Genomic DNA, 22401 nt, shown 5'->3' on the forward strand with positions numbered 1-22401 from the left:
CATGACACACAGTTGATACTTTTACTTGTTAATTTGATTTTTTGGGGGGAAATAAAGATGGGTGTTATATGCATCTTAAGGTCAGGGAGGGCAGTGACTTCATAAGAAGTGTGAGAGTCCAGCATAGGACCTGGAACAATTGCTAAATAGTTGGGGAATTTTCTGATGATACAAAGCCACAATAAATTTTTGTTTCTTTGGCACTTTCTCTGTTCCTCTATTATTTTTGTGTATTATATAATTAAACAGTTATTACCAACGTATAGTGTTGTTTTGTATACCATATTGTCCATTCACTGTCATTTATGTTTTCTTTATCTGTACAAATGGTGGCTCCTTTTAATAGGTAGAGTACACATTTGCAGTCTTGATTTCATTCTTGTGTTCTGCTTCCTTCAAGTAGCTTGTGAGTTTCAAGAGAAGCTGACACTCTCTTCCCACCCTCCTACCCTCTAGACAGGAAGTGCTCAGATTGTCTTAAGCCAATCAGTGCATCCCATTGCCCTGGCCACAGTGACTGGCTCAGGACCCAGAATGAGCTAATAAGATTGGAGGCTTCTGGGAAAGAAACATCCTTGCTCTTTCCCACTGGATCTAACAAGGAATATGAGCAATCAAACAAGAAACACCTAAGGTGAAACCTGCCAAGAATGAACCTAAACAAGGAGACAGATTGGAAAATAGAAAGAAACAAACAAAATCTTGAGCTGTCATTTCATACCTCACTTGAAGTCACGTTATCTTGGATTTTTCAAACACATAAATCAATAAATATCTTTATTCTTAAGATCAGTTTCTGTCATTTTCAATCTAAGGTTCTCACTGATATAATTTGTATAGTGCTTTATATAGCTGATGTACTTCATTGGTAGTAAAGAGGTAGGCTAAAAATCATTAACTGAACTTTTGTGAAAACTATAATCATAGTGTATCCATTCATTTATTCATTCGGTACTCACTGAGCATCTACAATGCCACTGATACTCAGTTATTCATACAGAAATATTATAGAATTGAATTACTATTAATATGGTCTTGGATTTATTTTTCTAGTAGTTTTCTACAAGTGACCATTCATACACTCAATTCAAAAAATTGTTTTTGAGTATCCATTATGTGTTAGTCCATTATTTCTCAGAGACATTTCCCTTGTGACTAGCAGGACTCATTTGTAGGAAACACATGTTAATAAAGGTAAAACTATGGCTGATTCATGTTGATGTTTGGTAGAAAACAACACAATATTGTAAAGCAATTATCTTTCAATTAAAAATAAATAACTTTTTAAAAATAACTATGAAATGAATTCACATTACCAGTCCAAATGACAAAATCAAAACTTTGCACCACTTTCTCAGTAAAAATGAACATAGTGAGTTCAACTTCCATATAATTACCAAATCAGATTGTTTGGATTTTATAAATAGTATGAAAAACAGCTGAGTTTAAAAATTATTACAGCTCCTTATTATACAAAAATGTCCTATAAAAATTGGAAGTGTGTTTGAGACTGACTTCATAGAAAAAACTACATCGGTCAACAGCTCATTAATCTTCACAGCAATAAAGAATTGTGTGATGATGATCACATTTCAGAAAATAAATCTCAGCTATGTTTATTTTAAACTATATTATATATAATTTACCTTATTTTCTACATTGGGAACTGAAAAACCTAAGAATTATAATCTTTAATGACTTGATAACTTTTTTAAGTTTTCACATTATAGACATCTGCAAACTGTCTTTTTATTATGATAGTTTGATCAATCATTAACTTTAGCTTCACAAACATGTTAGCCGATATCCAAAGGGATATTTCCACTTGAAGATCCTGCCTTTAGCTCAAAATCAACATACTGAACACTTAAACTGATCTTTCTCTTTGTATTCCGCTTCTAGACACTATAACCATATGTTCAGGCAATTGGTATCAAGAATTTGATATGAATCACAGCACCACTCCTGCCATATATATATGCACCCATACATAATATGCAGCAATATTTATGTGCACATTAAAAATCTACACAAGAAAATCAACATGTACTTTTATTATTTTCACAAACATTTTTGAGATCTATCATGTTCATTTATTAAATTCTTATTAGTTTCTTTAAAGTGCTACATAGTATTTTACCTAATAATAATTTTTTAAAAATCAATGCTCATTGATGGACATTTATGTTTCTTCAATTTACTTTATGATAAACAATGTTGTAGTTCACATTTTGTCCTCGTGCAGGAGTTTCTCTAGGGTACCCATGTGCAAGTTGACATGTGGGGCTCCTGTATCCTCCACAGGCATACGTCATAGATACGTCCAAAGAGGTTGTACCTACTGAGTTCCTATCAGCAGTGTTTGAACAATCTCTTTTCTCTTCATCCTTGACAACATTTAGTATTGTCATGTGCACTTTCAACTGGAAATTTTCTAATCTCGAAGCACCTTTGACAAGTCGCCAAAATGTAGTATCTGCAATACAGTCTGTCATGCCACTAGTTGCCTCAGTGTTCGTCTATTAGCTTATTTGTTGTTTGTTAGTCGCTCAGTTGCGTCAGACTCTTTGTGATACCACCGTCTGTAGCACACCAGTCTCCTTTGTCCATGGGATTTCCCAGGCAAGAATACTGAAGTGGGTTGCATTCCCTTCTCCAGATACCAACACATTGTACAAGTGAAAGTGAAAGTCGCTCAGTTGTGTCCGACTCTTTGTGACCCCATGGATTATACAGTCCATGGAATTCTCCAGGCCAAAATACAGGAGTAGGTAGCCTTTCCCTTCTCCAGGGGATCTTCCAAACCCAGAGATGGAATCCAGGTCTCCCACATTGCAGGTGGATACTTTACCAGCTGAGCCACAAGGAAAACCCAAGAATACTGGAGTGGGCAGCCTATCCCCTCTCCAGGGGATCTTCCTGACCCAGGAATTGAACCGGAATCTCCTACATTGCAGGCGGATTCTTTACCAACTGAGCTATCAGGGAAGCCCTTAAATTAATTCCATGGACTGTACAGTCCATGGAATTCTCCAGGCCAGAATACTGGAGTGGGTAGCCTTTCCCTTCTCCAAGGGATCTTTCCAACCTAAGAATCGAACCCAGGTCTTCCCCATTACAGGTGGATTCTTTACCAGCTGAGCCACAAGGGAAGCCCCACATTGTATATTACTAGACAATGTACACACAGTCTTTATGCATCATAGCTGGCATGACAATCTCTGGGTTTTCTATGCACTTTTCCCTTTCCTTAAAGATGGATCTTTTTGCCCTAAGTAACTCAGCCTCAAACTCAGCCTGATGGGTTGAGTTAAAACACCTGCAGGTGAAACTATTTTTTCCTTCATAAACGAGGAGATGCTCCCATCTTGTCTAATACACTAGCCACTAGTTTTAAATTTAAACTAATTAAAATTAAATTAAAATTCAGTTCCTCAGTCATGGTATCTACCTTTCAAGAGTCCAGCAGGCATATGTAGCTAGTGGCTACTGTACAGGACAGTACAGATAAATGGAACACTTCCACCACTGCAGAAAGTTCTGTTGGATAGAGATACTCCAGAACACACAAAAAAGTATTTCCATTTAATTAGCAAAATTTGGCCCTGAGAAGAGACTAGATTTCTTTTGGTGGGGTAAATATTTTGGAAAGTCATTTGGGATAGGTTAAGGTGATACCTGAAGTGACATAATTGGAAAACAAAGAATAGTTTTCCTTCAGGCAATGATTACTATTTTTTAATAGTTTTTCAAAAGATTTTTTTAATATGGACCGTTTTTAAAGGCTGTATTGAATTTGCTACAATACTGGTTCTATTTTATATTTTGCTTTTTTAGCCCTGAGGCATGTGGGATCTCAGCTCCCCGACCAGGGATCGAACCTGCACCCCATCCATTGGAAGGCAAAGTCTTAACCACTGGATCATCAGGGAAGTCCCAGTGATAAGAATTTTGTTTATATTACTAGTATATATTAGCTGCAGTCAGAATCTGATTTGCTTGGAACATACAGTGTTTTTAGAGGTTGTGTAGAGACAAAGTGTGGAGAAGGCAATGGCACCCCACTCCAGTACTCTTGCCTGGAAAATCCCATGGACGGAGGAGCCTGGAAGGCTACAGTCCATGGGGTCGCGAAGAGTTGGACACGACTGAGCGACTTCACTTTCACTTTTCACTTTCATGCATTGGAGAAGGAAATGGCAACCCACTGCAGTGTTCTTGCCTGGAGAATCCCAGGGATGGGGGAGTCTGGTGGGCTGCCGTCTATGGGGTCACACAGAGTCGGACACGACTGAAGCGACTTAGCCGCAGCAGCAGCAGCAGCAGAGACAAAGTGAGGAAGGGAACAGGGACCTGGCCATTGACAGCAGCTACAGAAGGAAGCCAGGATGTCTAGTGAGGAGACAAGTGAGTGTGCTGTAGTGAGTGCAATGCAACCCTCTTCTCATCTCCTCCAAAGAGTTTGTATAAAATACGCATTACTCACAGAGCTTTAAGAGGTAAACATGTTTTTTTTTCTTTTTTTTTTCTGAGTCCACTCTCAATGAGTACAATGAAGGTACAGTTTGTCCACTTATATTTAGTTTAACATTTTACTCCCTTGTTACTGGGTACCTTCTTTGTTCAGAGAGCAACCTATGCTTCTCTTTTCCTTTTGACTGGATCAGTAAAACAATCAATCCCTTCCCAGGTGTGCCAGGGGAGTTTTCCAATGTGCAACTAATTTGAAGGATTGTAGCCAACAGCTCTGAAGCAAGAAAAAAATGTATTTGCTTTTCCTCCCCATTTAATTGTACCTCTGATATGTATGACACAACCCAGACACTGTTCTAGGAACTGGTTGTATAGCATTGAACAAAACCATATACCTGCCTTCAAATAGCTTAAAGTTCTCCTTTAACGCCCTACCGTCTACCCAACAAAGCTGGTTAAAGATCAACAACTACCAGGTATGATGCTTTACCTATGTGATACTTGAACATCCCTATTGCCTAGGAGTTGATATGCATTGTAAAATTATCATTTTATTAGATGCATGTTAATAGTGTAAAAATGACAGTTCTTAATGTGAGAGGGGTATGGTAAAATTGGTACTCATACTTTTGTTGGGGGAACACATTGGTTCAAACATTGTAAATAGCAATTTGGAAATATTTTTCAATAATTAAAAGATATTCATGCCATATGGTCTAATAATTTCACTTCTGGTGATCCATTTTATCTGAGAATTTGAGAAGCTGTCTAATGTCTATCTACTTAACATGAGAAAAAATTATACAAAACTTAAGCATCAGTAAAAAGGAAATGGCTAAATAAGTTGTACTGTATTTATATTATAGAGATATATACAGCCATTAAGAACACAGTTAAATATATTATTGTGATGATCAAATATGATACCCGCTTCATGAATATGGGCTAGATTAATAAGCTGATATTTTGTGCAGCTGTCATTTAAGTTATTGGATAATATTTTCAGTTCCTTCCTGTTTGAAGTATTGAGCATATGCGGCAGGGTGAATATTCTTCACCAAGAAGAAAGTCAGATGGTAATTAACTCTGTTTTTAAAGATGATTTGATTAGAGATCATTTTACTAAACCATCGGGAAAATTTAGATAGAATAAAGGCAAATGGAAAGGAAGAACTAAGGTAAGTGAGGCATAATACTTGGAAATACTTTATTGTCCTCTATTCAAAATGTGGAATATTCCCAAATTTTTACATATTTTATGAGACCTTTTCTGCAGTAGAAATCTATATAACATATTATCTTCATGTGAACCAAGTTGCATTTCCTCCTTTTCCTGACAATTTTTACTAAAAGGATCTATGTATGCTTTTGTTTTATATTATTTTACCTGGCGATTGAGGTATACAAAGTTTATAAAGCAACAACTTTAGGAAGTGCATTTATTTTTTCCTTAAGATTTGCTATAAAATCCTCTGTCACAAAGTATATGTCTTCTCACTTCTATAGGGTAATCTCTGCAGCTTTAGAGGGATACCAAACAAATTTTGAATTTATCAATTCAGCTAGTAAGGTAAATAAGTTGAGCAAAACCCATAACATTTTAGATAGAAGTTTAATCTTTAGACTACAAATGTGAAAATAGTCCTCATATGTATTTTAGGATCACAATCAATACAAGTAAAGATAGGTTCATACACTTAAGAAATAATTCTTTTAAGTAAAATGTTATTTTAAAATGTGAGAATTAATTTATAAGATAACACTGTGGAGTATAATAACTTCAAAGCATATTTAGGAAGTGGTTATACATAATACAAAAATATTATCATTCTTTAAACTATGAAAATAGTATCAATCTTGCCTGAAAAATATGCATCAAAATATAGCATAGGATCCTACCCACTTATGATTCTATATGGAATACTGGAAAAGTAAATTAAATGGGCATGACTCTTGACCTTTGAGAAAAAAGTATATATATAAAATTAAATTTATTTATATATATATAAATTTATATATATTTTATATAAATATATATATAAATATATATATATTTTATTTATATATATATATAAATTTATATATATATACAGGAATAAAAACCAAAGTGAATATATAGTTGATATGTCAGATGTATAGTATTTTTAAATTAAAATATGCATCCCAATTGTATTTTAAATTTTTGTGTATTAGGTGGTGTCATCTAATAGACAATAATAATTATTTTAATGAGTAAAAGAGGAAAACCAAAAAAGAAGAAACTTGTGATCAGGAGAACAGAAAGAGAAAGATTAACATAATGGTAATTACCTGAGCAGATGGGTTCCTAATCCTAGAAATAAACATGCTAATTAAGCTATACTACAGAATGACAAGATTTTAAGGTCCTCTGAGTCTAGAGAGATTCTTATTCTAATTTACTAGTTTAACAATTCTCATTATATTAAAAAGTACTTAATCAACCAAATTTTTTTAAATTATCAAATTTACTTAAGCAGCTTTAATGTTTCTGTAAATTTCTTCCAAGTGTGGGTTAATATAGGGGCAGTCTTTTTCATTAGTGTATTTATGGTTTGTTCGATATTTGCATTTTTCACAAAGCAAGATTCAGTTTTATGTATCACTGACAATACAGTTTTCTTTGTGCTGTCAGTGGGGTTTTAACCAAGGAATCAAAGATCATAATGCTTACCCTTTCCTAGCTACCGTATCCTACCTTCCTTTAAAGATGAAATTTACAGCTCCTTGACTGATTTAAATGAGTTACAGATTTTGATACTTCTATAACCAAACATTTTGAAGGAAATTAACAGGAAGAATGGGAATAATGGACGGAAAACAAAAATTTGTGTGAGTCAGTAGATGTGAGACAGAAGAAAGGGAGACAATATCATTATTTTCATACTTACATGTGCACAAGAAGCTTAAATCATTTAACAAATAGCTGATTAACACAAAGTAGTTTTGGGAAGGTTTTCTGGAATATATACAATTAGCATGACGTTTCTTAGAGGTTGAATGCATGTCTTTAAGGAAGAAATAGACTTTTAGGATAAAAAGATCCATTTTGGAAACAATTCTAGAGATAGCTTCTAATTGTTTCCCAAGATGTTTTTGTGGGAGTGTGTGTGTTGGGGGTGGGGGTTGGGGGACAAGGGGAGTTGTCACTTTCCTATCATTTTTCCTATGCTTACATTTTAATTGTAACCATGTTGTACATTTCTTTTGTATATGCACATCTTTAGTTGTACTAAAAAGCGGGAAATATTTGACATATAAATATGTCTTAAACATATAAATTTTAGATACATAAATTTAACTCAGCTCAGTTTTAATACAATTCAACAAGCATTTATTGAATAACCATGATATAAAAACCATAGGATGACAGTACAGAGCTAGACAACCTTAAAAAATACATCGTTCAAACTGCTGAGACCTTACTTCTTAAAGTGTGGTCCGTGGACCGGCAGCACAGGCATTTCCCAATAATTGTTAGGAATACAGAATTTCATGCTCCATTCCAGCCCTTCTAAACCAAAATCCACACTGTAACAAGATCTCCAGGTGATTCAAATACACATCAAATTTTGAGAAGTATTATATTAAAACACCATAATCTAAAGAAAGATGTAGGCACTAACACTTTTTAGAAGGCAATATTCTCATAAGAAGTGCTCTAACAGATACTGTGGGACAATAATAAAAATCTAATTCTGGTTACAGGGATTTGCAGTAATTTCAAATCTGCCTTTTTCTATGTTATAGTTTCCACATGACATATCAGCATTTTCTAAACTGTGCCTCTGGTCAAATATGTTTGAGAAACAACACAGGAGGTTATCAACTACTACTTAGTGATGCTGTGTTCGCAATAGCATGTTAAAGATTCTAAGAAGTCCAAAATAAATAAGTCTGTTTTACTAAAATACTTAAACATGCAACTTTTCTTTACAAGGCATTATTAACATTGCTTGGAACTAGGGTTCTATGGAATATACTTTGGGAAACACTGTATTTATGACTTTGCATATTTTGCTCATGAATTCTTTACTAGGATTCATTTGCTCTCCATTAATTTCTCTTGTTTCTTTTTACAGTTAAAAAGCATCTAGTCTTATTACAGTTAAAACGTATCTAGAATAAATTCAACCTTGAATATAGGTATGAAGAAAAAATACAATCTAGCTTGGATACCATATATGTAATAACATAGAATTGGCTGTCCTGTTAGAAATCATCCAGATCTGGATAGATAAAATTATCTTTGAACAAACAGTATGCTAAAGTCTGGCCTCCGCATATCATTGAAATTAAGCCGAATCCTGCAAGTAATGAAGGGGAAGTTTTGGTTAACTACTAATAATGAATAATTCATTGGTGAGATTATGAATAAGAACAATCATCATGACTAAAATAATGTTCCTGAAACTGACACAGCATTTGCAATAGATGAGTTTATAGATTCAGCTAAAAGAGAGTAGGTATGTATTCTGTGCTGGTAAATTATTGAAATTCAAAACTTCCTTCAGGGAATAGGTGCATGGTTCTGTCAAATTAATGGTAAGGAGCTCTTAAAACTCAGAAATTCAAAGGCAACAGAGTCAAAGCACATGCCAAGGAATTTACAGTTCTCAATTCTTTTAGCTCATGTGACCTGCAATTTGTTTGTGTTGTTGCTATTTTAAAATATTCTTTATAAGGTATTTTCCCCCTCTTAATTATAAAAGAAAAACGTGCTTACTAATGTGGAAACTATTTTTGAGTATAGAAAAGAGTTTGAACACAAGAATTCCACCTACCTGAGCTATTTGGTTTTATGAAAATGCCTTTAGCTCTGATTTCATTGGCCTAATGATTCTTGTTTGTTTTAAAATATTAATCTAGCCTTACAGGGCTCCCATAAATCTGTTGTTCCTTGCAAGGCAGTAACTCCGTAACTCCCATGAAAAGTAAAAGTCGCTGAGGTAAGTGCCCTTTGTGAATCAGAGGCCTGGCAGGACCACACAACTTCCCCGCACAAAGATGCACATCCAGTGTGAGACCACAAGATAGAATTTCCAAGATGTTTAGCCACTATTCTCTTACTTTTAAATTGTTAATGCAAATAAAAACCAAAGAAGGCTACCTTGGACATCATTGGGCAAGTGTCCTCTGAGGAATCCAAACTTGATTATTGAAACTGAAATCGTTACCCAATTATTTTAGCAAATTCTGTAAGTTCTTTCATTATGCCAAAGTTGACTTTCCTTGTCATCAGGGTTGCATTTGATATGTGACTAAGCTGGCTAGGCCTCAATAAATTTTGTAGTACTGTAAATAAAATCCCCAGAGAGAAGTTCTTATTTTCCATAGAGACAAGATGATTTCCACTTGGGCTCATTAAAGTATTTCTTTCAGTATCATATTTTCTGATTTATTAAAAATTGACATCTTGGAAAGGTTTATGCAAAATAAAAAATCTACTTTCTACAAGTGTTTTCTGTATGCACTAAACAATATTGGAGAATTATGGATATGCAAGGTAAGTAGAGAATTAAACTTGAGGGAAGGGGGTTAGTAAATAATATAAATAATACTGGTTCTAAAAGTAGATAACTTTAGGAGAAAGAAGGTGGTAAAGTGCTGCATTCCCATTTCTCATTGATAAACATGACAATAATTAGATAACAACTATTGCCAAGCTTACTGAAAAGAGAAAATCTAAAAATATTTTGAGGCCAGTGTCTGGCTTAATCCAAAGAAAAAGCTTTAGCGAAGTCTACTTTTACTTGGCTAATTTTCTTACTACGTATGTGACTGATGAATTCAGTTGTTCAGTTGGTGGATAAAAAAAATTGAGATAAAATAGTTTTCCTTCTTCTGTACTACTATAAAGACTATACTGTCATTCATGGAGAAAGATAACTAAAAGAATATGTCACAAATATATATCCAATGTTTTATCCTAGAATGATAAAACCATTGAGTAATCTGGTCCAATTATCTGACCCCCCAAAAATATTTTATGCCACTAGTTTATTCATAAATATATATTTCTATTAAATAAGTATCATATATATGTATATAATATATATGTATATAATATATATCTATATCTAATCTCTCTATACGTACCTAAGGCAGCCCACCAGTGTGACGTCAAGGGGAATTCCAGCATAACTGCAATAGAAAAGAAAAAGGCCTTGTTCATTTTTGAAATACACATTATTGTTTTACTCATGAAGAAATACTTGTTTGGTCAAATCATATCTTCATAACAAAGAGAAATCTTGTCTATATTCATGAAATCAAGTATCGCCAAAGTGGTACTTAAGTCATTGTCTAAAAAAGTCATTTGTTAAGTCAAGTATTTGAAATTCCTCTCCTAGGAATGATGTCATGATCTGTCAGATTCTCAGGTCAAATTCACGCAGTCGACTTGAAGTCATATGCAGCAGAAATGATCCTAAAACTGTTCTGAATCCTCAGTGCCTGGCTCTCTGGAGTTCTGGGTGACTTTCCTCTGAAAGATCTATTGAGCAATATTTTTAAAGTGTTTTCTATGTGCCATAGGTTGGATGATTAACTTGTAACTTTTCTGGATCCAGAAAACCTATTGTCTGAAGGCTGAGACCCTGAAGACTGAGCCAGCATATGCTCCAAAATCCTTCTTAAAATATCCTATGACTGTCTTCCAGGAAAACTTAAGCCCCAAAGTAACAGAGAATTTGAGATGGGCTTCACTGGTCCTCCAGTTACTAAAAGACTTTGTATCTGAGGAAACTGATGCTAGGAGATTGATGTACTGGCATTTTCTAATAGCACTGAGGCTGAGACATAGCAATTCATTTTGAAATTGTGTGTTCTTAAGTCAGAGACTGATTATACCCATCGATAGATCAGAGCACTGAAAATAAGAGTGATATTTAAATAGTTACAGAGTAGTTAAACAGAATCTCCTGCAGCAAGAGGACAGCTCATGGATTCCAGAGAAAACAAGAGTTGACTCCTAAGTCCTACTGGGGCCTGTGGGAATTCCTTCCTCTCTTCCTTCAATATGAAGGCCTGTTGAATCAGGAGCATACAGTCAAGCATCCTTCAGTGAACCTTAGGCAATAGTTTGAGGGATTTCAGTGAGGATAACTTCACATCAAAACTCGTTATTCTCATTTAATTAGAGTTGGGAATCAATTATGTGGCTCAGTGGTAAATAATCCACCTTCAGTGAAAGATGTGTGGGTTTGATCCATGGGCCAGGAAGATAACTTGGAGAAGGAAATGGCAACCTACTCCAGTATTCTTGCCTGGGAAATTCCATGGACAGAAGAACCTGGTGGACTATAGTTGATGGGATCACAAAGAGTCAGTCATGACTGAACAACTAAACATAAGTAGTTAATAAATAATAATAACATTGAATTATAACTTGTGGTTGATTATCACTCATGCTTTTACTACTGTGTTTCTCTTTAATAATGGAAGGCAGTAAGAAATAAAAAGTTACAAGGGAAGAGTAAACCTTGAATAAATGGATGAAGGAATGGATAAAATTACCTTTACTTAGTAATTATAGGCCAAACGCCATGTCAGACAACCTCTCTCACACAAGCTTCACAAGATACCACCCATTTTGTAGATGAGGCAATTATGTCTAACAATATAAATGATGTTATATCTTGCCTTAGACAAACATCTGACAGAAAGGACTGGAATTTGAATCTGTTTTATTCAAACTCCAAAGCTCACAAGTAAAAATAAAAACCCTTTAGTCTTAGAACCTGGTGGTGGTAGTGGTTTAGTCGCTAAGTTGTGTTTGACTCTTGAGACCCCATGGGCTGTAGCCTACCAGGCTCCTATCCCCTTGGGATTTCCCAGGCAAGAATACTGGAGCAGGTTGCCATTTCCTCCTCCAGGAGATTTTCCCTAGCTAGGGACTGAACCTGCGTCTCCTGCATTGGCAAGCAGATTCTTTACCATTGAGCCATGAGGGAAGTCATATTTTTGTTAAAATAATTATTAGGAAGTTTGCAAGCCTGGAAGTACAGATTTCCTCAGGCCCTAGCTCCCAGTCTTTGGCCAATATCTGCTTCAAGAAAGGATTTGGAGGGAAAGAATTCTAACAGTGGCAAATCCTTTACAACTGATAACAAGTTGAATGGGAGCAACTGATAAAAAGTTGAATGAGACAGAATAGAAAACTGCTACATTTCAATACACTCTTCCAACAACACAAAAGAAGACTCTACACATGGACATCATCAGATGGTCAACACCGAAATCAGATTGATTATATTCTTTGCAGCCAAAGATGGAGAAGCTCTATACAGTCAACAAAAACAAGGCCGGGAGCTGACTGTGGCTCAGATCATGAATTCCTTATTGCCTAATTCAAACTTGAATTGAAGAAAGTAGGGAAAACCACTAGACCATTCAGATATGACCTAAATCAAATCCCTTATGATTATACAGTGGAAGTGAGAAGTAGATTTAAGGGACTAGATCTGATAGACAGAGTGCCTGATGAACTATGGATGGAGGTTTGTGACATTGCACAGAGACAGGGATCAAGATCATCCCCATGGAAAAGAAATGCAAAAAAGCAAAATGGCTGTCTGGGGAGGCCTTACAAATAGCTGTGAAAAGAAGAGAAGTGAAAAGCAAAGGAGAAAAGGAAAGATATAAGCATCTGAATGCAGAGTTCCAAAGAATAGCAAGAAGAGATAAGAAAGCCTTCCTCAGAGATCAATGCAAAGAAATAGAGGAAAACAACAGAATGGGAAAGACTAGAGATCTCTTCAAGAAAATTAGAGATACCAAGGGAACATTTCATGCAAAGATGGGCTCAATAAAGGACAGAAATTGTACGAACCTAACAGAAGCAGAAGATAATAAGAAGAGGTGGCAAGAATACACAGGAGAACTGTACAAAAAAGATCTTCACGACCCAGATGATCACGATGGTGTGATCACTCACCTAGAGCCAGACATCCTGGAATGTGAGGTCAAGTGGGCCTTAGAAAGCATCACTATGAACAAAGATAGTGGAGGTGATGGAATTCCAGTGGAGCTGTTTCAAATCCTGAAAGATGATGCTGTGAAAGTGCAGCACTCAATATGCCAGCAAATTTTGAAAACTCAGCAGTGGCCACAGGACTGGAAAAGGTCAGTTTTCATTCCAATCCCAAAGAAAGGCAATGCCAAAGAATGCTCAAACTACTGCACAATTGCACTCATCTCACACGCTAGTAAAGTAATGCTCAAAATTCTCCTAGGCAGGCTTCAGCAATATGTTAACCATGAACTTCCAGATGTTCAAGCTGGTTTTAGAAAAGGCAGAGGAACCAGAGATTAAATTGCCAACATCTGCTGGATCATGGAAAAAGCCAGAGAGTTCCAGAAAAACATCTATTTCTGCTTTATCGACTATGCCAAAGCCTTTGACTGTGCGGATCACAATAAACTGTGGAAAATTCTGAAAGAGATGGGAATACCAGACCATCTGACATGCCTCTTGAGAAACCTGTATGCAGGTCATGAAGCAACAGTTAGAAGTGGACCTGGAACAACAGACTGGTTCCAAATAGGAAAAGGAGTATGTCAAGGCTGCATATTGTCACCCTGCTTATTTAACTTATATGCAGAGTACATCATGAGACACGCTGGGCTGGAAGAAGCACAAGCTGGAATCAAGATTGCCAGGAGAAATATCAATAACCTCAGATATGCAGGTGACACCACCCTTATGGCAGAAAGTGAAGAGGAACTAAAAACCCTCTTGATGAAAGTGAAAGAGGAGAGTGAAAAAGTTGGCTTAAAGCTCAACATTCAGAAAACGAAGATCATGGCATCTGGTCCCATCACTTCATGGCAAATAGATGGGGAAACAGTGAAAACAGTGTCAGACTTTATTTTGGGGGTCTCCAAAATCACTGCAGAAGTTGCTTGCAGCCATGAAATTAAAAGATGCTTACTCCTTGAAGGAAAGTTATGACCAACCTAGATAGCATATTCAAAAGCAGAGACATTACTTTGCCAACAAAGGTCCATCTAGTCAAGGCTATGGTTTTTCCAGTGGTCACATATGGATGTGAGAGTTGGACTGTGAAGAAAGCTGAGCACCGAAGAACTGATGCTTTTGAGAGTTCCTTGGACTGCAAGGAACTCCAACCAGTCCATCCTCAAGGAGATCAGTCCTGGGTGTTCATTGGAAGGACTGATGCTAAAGCTGAAACTCCAGTACTTTGGCCACCTGATGAGAAGAGTTGACTGATTGGAAAAGACCCTGATGCTGGGAGGGATTGGGGGCAGGAGGAGAAGGGGATGACAGAGGATGAGATGGCTGGATGGCATCACCGACTCGATGAACATGAGTTTGAGTGAACTTTGGGAGTCGGTGACAGACAGGGAGTCGTGGCGTTTTGCGATTCACGGGGTCGCGAGGAGTCGGATACAACTGATCGACTGAACTGAACTGAAGTGAACAGTTCAATACAGTTTTGAATTGGACAATGTAGCTAATCAAAACCTCTCTGAGAAAATGGTAGAGGAACCTGATGGGGGAGAAAGTGTGAGGGAGGTGATGAAGAACTTTTATCATCAGTTTTTATTATTTCTCCACCAGAGGACACTATGAATACAATAAAGTTTTACTCTTATATGTCGATATAGGTACAATATCCAGATTGAATGCATTTTGTTTCCTTTATTTTAGTTTGCTTACCAGTTGAAGTGATGGCAACATGAAGAATAGTTACTGAAATACCATAATCCCAAACCCACTCTTCCACTACCAGAACGAAAAGTAATCCACAAACAAAGTAGGTGACCTCTGTTGAGACTAAAAGAACTGCAAATAAAAAGAAGAATAGAATTATTGGGAATTAGAGCAATTAACAATTCTAAAACACAGTGAGTAACAGGACCACCACAACTTATTCTGCAAAAATAATTTTGTAAGGAACTTTTAACATTCCATCTCTTAACATTCCTCAAATTTGAATAAGAACTTTAAAAATATTCTATCTCTTAATAACTGTCAGACTTATAGAGAAATAGCAGTACATAATTTCTGTTTATATTCTTTATATTTAGCATTTTAGAAGGTAAAATACAATAAAGAAAATTTACAATGTAACTGATCTGTAACTAGATTTCAAATCTCATTTGAAGATATATTAAAAACTAATGAAAAATTCAGCTCTGGATTTTCAGAAAAAAGATGTTAATAGTTTATTGAACAATAATGTTTCTTTAGTACCAGTTATTGCCTAACTTGGAAATGAGTTCCTTTGTGTCTTTGTAATAAAAGAGTATGTTCAGATAGTCATCTGGGAAACATAATGGATAACCATGGATGAAAGAACGTCTCATAAATGACTTGTGTGGATGGAGGTACTTTTCTAAATCCAGAATGCTTTTTCAGAGTGCTTTCCCTGAACATATATAAAGAGCTAGTTATTCCTGGGTCAGTACCATAAATCTCTAAAAGCCTTGAACATGTGAAGAGTCAACCTTTGCCTTTTTCCTTGATATAGATCTTAAGATTGTGGTGGTTCCAAAGATGAGATTCATCAAACTTTAAAATGAAAATACATGTGACATACCACCAAGTTTCCTTCATAATGATATCAATTTCCATAAAAGTTACCTTTCTTTTAAAACACAGAAAATGATAGGTATGCTCATATAAATAATTAACGAATTGATCAGTCCAGGCAGGCTTTTTTACTTTTTTTTTTGCTTTCAAAGCTAAAATTAAAATAGTCACATGATCTGTTATTGAGCAGAAGTAATTTATTAACAGACATGCCAGCCATTGCCTAGTGGGTCAGCAAAACATGAAATAAGTAAGCAAGTCTCAGGTGCTAGCCTCTTAAAAGACCTCACACTTATTCCTCTTCAATTCTACTTCATTCAACTCAACAGATTTCTAAAACTGAATGGAGAACTCCTACTAACTCCTTTTCTATTGTATGGAATTACAATTATAGCATGTCCTGATCTCTAGGACTCAAGGCTGTGGAAGGAGCTATACAGTGGTATCGTAGTGCCGTTAGCTCTTCCCATCACATCTCCATTTCTGCCTTCACCAGTGGCTCACGGAGCCTCCATGTTACTATAAGGAAATAGAGATGCCTGTTTTATCAGTATTTACAGATTTTACAAGTTAACTTGCAGCTGCTTAGAGACAGCGATTTCAGTCTTGAACAAACTGTATTTACATATATTGATAGAGGAGGATTGTGCTTTGTCTATGATATGAGACAGCATGATTTAAAGGAAGTCATACAAAATTTGAAGTCAGGATACCAGTGTTCTAGTCTCACCTTATAGCTTAAGAGTGCTATGATCTTGAGTTGGAATATAACCTCTAGGTCAGTCTAATTATTCCTTGATAAACTGGGAAATGGATTACTATCATATCTATCTCAAAAACTGTTGAGAGGATTTTATTTTAAAACGAAAACAGTTTATAATCCAATCTCTATGATGCAAGGGAAAGATGTTAGTAGTCAAATGTCTCAATAGGACTGACACTTTTCAGTGTCCTTGCTAAGCCTGATCTCCTAGGTAACAAAACTGTTGAAACAGACAAGAGCCTGACCCTCAGTACATGCTCAAGGCTCTGAGATTACTCTTACATTTTATCTCCAAGATTAAACAAGTCTGGATGCTCAAAGCAATAACTTTCAAGAGTTATGACACTTATCTCTCCAAGCCCCAAACTAAAGATCTAATAGGCTAAGGGTTTATTGATATCTTTGTACAAATGTTAGTTGTTTTTTGAGAGAACGACATTGACTGTGCACGGCATTCTGAGGATTTTCACTAATCTCTGCTAGGTCAAAACACAGCTTTCTCCAATAAGCCTGTGTCATTGTCCTATCTATCACTAACCATCTCAAATGCAAGAATTAAATAACAGTTGGATTTTAAATCTCTTTCTCTACCCCAAACACACAACCCATATGTAACTCTTTCTTGTGACTATTTCATTATCATTTGTGGATCCGCTTGGAAGAAAAAGTTAATTCAATCTTCAATAGGGAAATGTGTGAAGTAGAAGTTAAGATAAAATGTTAGAACACGTATCTCATTAGAATGAAAATTTCTTGTCCTAAGATATCTTTGTCTATCCCAAATTGAATCAATAATGGCATAAAAAAAGCTTACCCGTTTGAAGAGGCTGTTCTGAAACTTTTAGTTTAAATTCACTAGTTCTAGCTGACCAAGTTTCCTATACAAGTCACATTTGGCTTCAGGCAATTTTTGTATATTTGCATATTTGTTCCAAAAAAAGATGTCCAGTGGTTTTCTAAAGAACTGCACTGTTTGAAGAATCCACAATTCATTTTTTTTTTTAATGTGGGAAGAAATTTAACAGAATGTTAAGAATAATTATTTCAACAAAAATAGTAAGTTTAAAAGAGATAAAAAGTTTTTCCTACTATATTCTGTCTTATCATTTTTCCTTTGCAACAAGTTTTATGCTATTTTTGGGAAGGAAAAAAATCAAACTAAGCAGAAATGTACAAAGCAGAAAATGAAAGTCCTCTGTCATTCCAGCTGGGAGATAACAGTTTGTTGCATAATTCTCCAGATTTCTTACCACTGACATGATGTATTTTACTCTATTCTACAAAAATGAATAATTATACTATAAAAACACTTTTGTAGTCTTTATTTTCCATTTCATATGTCACAAATGCCTTTCTACATCATTCCATTAAGCCATTTTTCTGCCTTTTCTTTGAAAAATATTTAATGCACAAAATTTTATCCATAATATCACTAAAATAAAAATTCATTTAGGAAAACTATCCTCTTATTTCATCCTATTCAATCTTTTAGCAATAGTCATTTAAAAAAAATTGATGGCACTTTTCCACATTTTTCGAGTCAGATATAGGATACAGATGGCTGAGAAGAAGGCTTGATATTTTTAAAATTTTTCTAAAACAAAAACTATTTTGATTTTTGGAAGCATTTATTTCACTAATTAACAAAGATTGGAAACTAAAACCAGTTACCTTTATAATTTGTGTTGAGCCATGAAGGATTTGTTTTGAAATCAAATGGTGCCAGGACATCCAACTCATACACCCTGAGGATGTTACAAATGAAAATAGTTTACTCTGGAGGAGGTAATTCATAAGGTTGCACATTAACATTTTGCATCTCAAGTGTTCCCATACAAGGACAAGTCAGCTTTAATCACTTTGTGGCACATTTAAAAACTGGCTGACTTGAATGGAAGCCAAATATCTTCTTTATCCACACTGTCTTCTTTGTCCAATGAAGTCTGTTCTCCAAGTGGACTTCATTGTATTTGAGGTGTCAGCTCTAGTCTTGGAGGTCCCTTCCATCAAATGTGGGTGCAAAACCTCATACTGTGATGAGGGCATATACTGGGAAGCAATGGAGCCCAGCTCTAATTCTGATGATTCTGTTAACTGTGAACTTGGGCAGTTGCTTAACCTCTCTGAGCTTTCATTTCTTACCTGTACATTGAAGCAATTAATCTCTGAGGTCCCTTCCTGTTCTAAAATCTGAGTCTACACTCGCATTAGACATAAGATGAGTCTACATTTTCATAGTAGACACAGAAGACAAAGTTACATTACCAAAGGGGAAAGGCTTGAAGAGGGATAAATTACAAGCTTGGGATTAACAGATACATGCTACTGCATATAAAATAAACAACAAGGACCTACTGTATAGCACAGGGAAATATATTCAATATCTTGTAATTATCTATATGGGACAAAAATCTGAATCACTTTGTTATATACCAGAAACTAACACAACATTGTAAACCAGCTGTATATCAATACAAAAGTAAAATGATTTAAAATGGAAAAAAAAGAAAATTAAGTCTGATTATAAACTCTGCATCTCCTACCATGCCTAAGTTTGTAGTTGTGTGCAACTGGTCAATCAGTTATCTGCCTCCTGGGGCTTTAAGTTACTTCAAATTCCTCACCTCTGATTCACATTAACTACAAACCCGTGGAATCCCATGCTCAGAGAACTCTGACTATTCTAAGACCTTCACTGCTCTAGGCACTGTCTCACCACCTCCAGTCCCAGGCAATAGCTGAAACTATGTGTGAACATACCAGACTCCTCAGGGGGCTTGCCTGCAAGCAAGCTTTATAGCATCATCCCCACTGCAAAAGTCAATATAATCATTTCTGGGCATTGATTTGCACACTGAAATTGAAAAGTCCCAATTCCCTGCTTACATAATAAAATTCAGTTGTACAATCAATTTCTAGGAAATTCTTTGTAGCTATACATAATGTATTTCAAGGAAATCAATATATTGGCAAGCAAATCTGTAAGGATAAAATCCAGCCCTAACAAGACAAAGAAAAATTACCTTAAAAAAAAAGCCTCACACTTAAAAATATCTTTAAAAATACATGTATTACTTGGTCCTCATGATAACTCTCTTTTGATTATTACCTTCACTTGACAAACGGAGATAATTGAAGTAAGAGAAGCTCTCTGGCTTAGTCAGGATGATTCAGGAAGTTAGTAAGAACCTGGGCTGGAATGCAGATCTCCTGACTCTCTTCTAAAGCTATTTCCAGTATGTACAGAAAACATTTAAATTGGATGTAGATTATATCTAAATTCCCTTCTAGTTCAAATGCCCTCTGATCTCTGATGCAACACCAGCCCAGGGAGTAATAACTTCACTTTCTTTCTATGATCATCCTCATAAGAGGAACAATCCTACCTGGTTCTATTCATTTCATGATTGCTACTTATATCATTTTCAAAGATGACACATTTGCTTAGTTTCACTTAAAAAAAAAATGAAAATATACCGTGGGAAAAAATCTGCACCCTTTATTGAATACACGTTGAGTATTCTATGTGAACTTCTTTTGTGTTGGATCGGAACTTTTGAATTGTTTGAAGGTGATGTTGTACTTACTTGAGCATCACATAGCACATGCCCAGAACCACGTAGTACACAGTGTAAAAAAGGATGACACATATGAGAAGGTTCTGCCAAACAACCTGCAGAGAACACAGGGGTGAGCTCCAAGAGCCTGGGCTTTTTCACATGGTTGTTAGTAAGGAATCTGACAAACAAAAGACAATGAATGACTGCTAGGTCACGTTGGCTAGTCTTGTTTTGCCTGGAGACCTATGGGGTGGGAAGGACTTCAAAGTACACAATAAAAGTGTTGCCGACTAGAGAAGCTGGCATAGTACATGTCTGCAGCAAGGATTAATGCAGTACATAAATCCACACTAACTATCCATCATCTACCACAACAATATTTATGTTTTTATGTAATTACATAAATTTTACAAAATTTATGTTTTACAATAATGTGTCAATATTTCTGTTTTTACCAGATGAAATGATTCTAAATCTCAGCTGCCATGATAGGAAAATATGAGAAAGGCTAAGAAATTTTGAAAAGTATAAACAAAAAAAGTATACAACAATAGTTAAATTCCTGTGCTAGAATTTACAGAGCAATTGGCTAAAACACAGTAGATGGTCCCGAGAAGGATTTTACCACCTGTGAGACTTAAGAAGGAAGAACTGCAGATGAATGAGGAACAGATGGATTATTCAACAAATAGTGTTGTGAAAATAGTCTAACTTCTAGATTAAAAAAAAATCTCATTAGATTGCAGTCTTGTATGAAACACCAAAATAAACTTCAGATGGATTTAAGGTTTAAATGTCAAGAACTAGAACAAGAGAAAACATTTGCAACATATATCACAGGCAAAGGATTGATATCTGCAATATTTAAACACATTTGAATATAAAAGAGACAGACAAACCAATGAAAAAGGGACAAGGTATATAAATAGGCAGCTCATATGAATAAACATTTGAAAAGCCAATGAGCAATTGAAAATGTTTAGAAGACTTCATTATTGATCTTTTAAAATATATTCTTGTGAATATAGTAAAAATATTAGCATTTCATATGGGATTTTTTTGTTTGTTCTTTTCCTTTGGAATCTTTTTTTTTTTTTAATTATTTTTTAAATTTGTTTATTTGGTTGGTTCGAGTCTTAGTTGCAGCACACAGGATCTTCCTTTGTGGCACACGGACTCTATTCGTGACATGGGTTTAGTTGTTCCACAGCATGTGGAATCTTAGTTCCCCAGCCAGGGATCGAACCTGTGAGCCTCTGCACTGCAAGGCAGATTCTTAACCCCTGGACCACCAGAGAAGTCCCCCTTTGGAATCTTTTAAGAAGTCATCTTATTTACTCAACACTTTAACACTTTAGGATGGCTCTTTTCTCTGAATAACCGATCCACCAACTTGACCGAGTCTTTTAATTGACTGGGTACAGAAGGAGCCCTCCTTCTGTAGAGGCAAGAAGAGAAGACAGCAGCACAGAGCCCATCACAACCAACTGGCTGAATGGATTAAATTTATAGATTTACTAACAACTCACTTCTTTCAACTACTAAAACTAGGTGACCTCTTGGGCCTAAAAGGGCCATATGAAACCCAGGGTTCATATGAGACTCCAGGGTTTTGAGACCTTCAGAACCCTACCTCTCTCTCTCCCCACCCCATGTCATTCTTGGCCTCTCATACCCTTTGTCTGTAGACTTCCCTTTGCTCATCAAATCCCTTCTCTTTCTGCCCATTGTTCTCAACCTCCCTGTGCTCTTCAATATTTCCCATTCATTGTCTCCTGTTCTTTCTTCCTTCATGACCCTTCTTTTGTGTGTATTCATTCACTAAGTCAGGTCTGACACTTTGTGACTGCATGGACTGCAGCAAGCCAGGCTTACCTGTCCTTCACTTTCTCCTTGAGTTTGCTCAAACTCACGTTCATTGAGTCAGTGATGCCATCCAACCATCTCATCCTCTGTTGCCCCCTTCTCTTCCTGCCCTCAATCTTTCCCAGCATCAGGGTCTTTTCTAATGAGTGAGCTTTTTGTAT

General features: G+C 35.8%; 1 protein-coding gene across 1 annotated transcript; it reads right to left on the reverse strand.

Moving 5' to 3' along the window:
* Nucleotides 1-8703: 8703 nt before the first annotated feature.
* On the reverse strand, nt 8704-22139 carry TMEM244 (transmembrane protein 244). The gene is made up of 6 exons (XM_052645613.1): nt 22050-22139; nt 20402-20487; nt 18486-18559; nt 15176-15301; nt 10591-10635; nt 8704-8798 (listed from the first exon to the last, which is right to left on the reverse strand). The coding sequence occupies exons 1-6, from the start codon at nt 22137-22139 to the stop codon at nt 8704-8706; spliced, it is 516 nt and encodes a 171-aa protein (XP_052501573.1).
* Nucleotides 22140-22401: the final 262 nt, after the last annotated feature.

This window comes from Budorcas taxicolor, chromosome 9 (genome assembly GCF_023091745.1).
Source record: "Budorcas taxicolor isolate Tak-1 chromosome 9, Takin1.1, whole genome shotgun sequence".
Classification (NCBI taxonomy): domain Eukaryota; kingdom Metazoa; phylum Chordata; class Mammalia; order Artiodactyla; family Bovidae; genus Budorcas; species Budorcas taxicolor.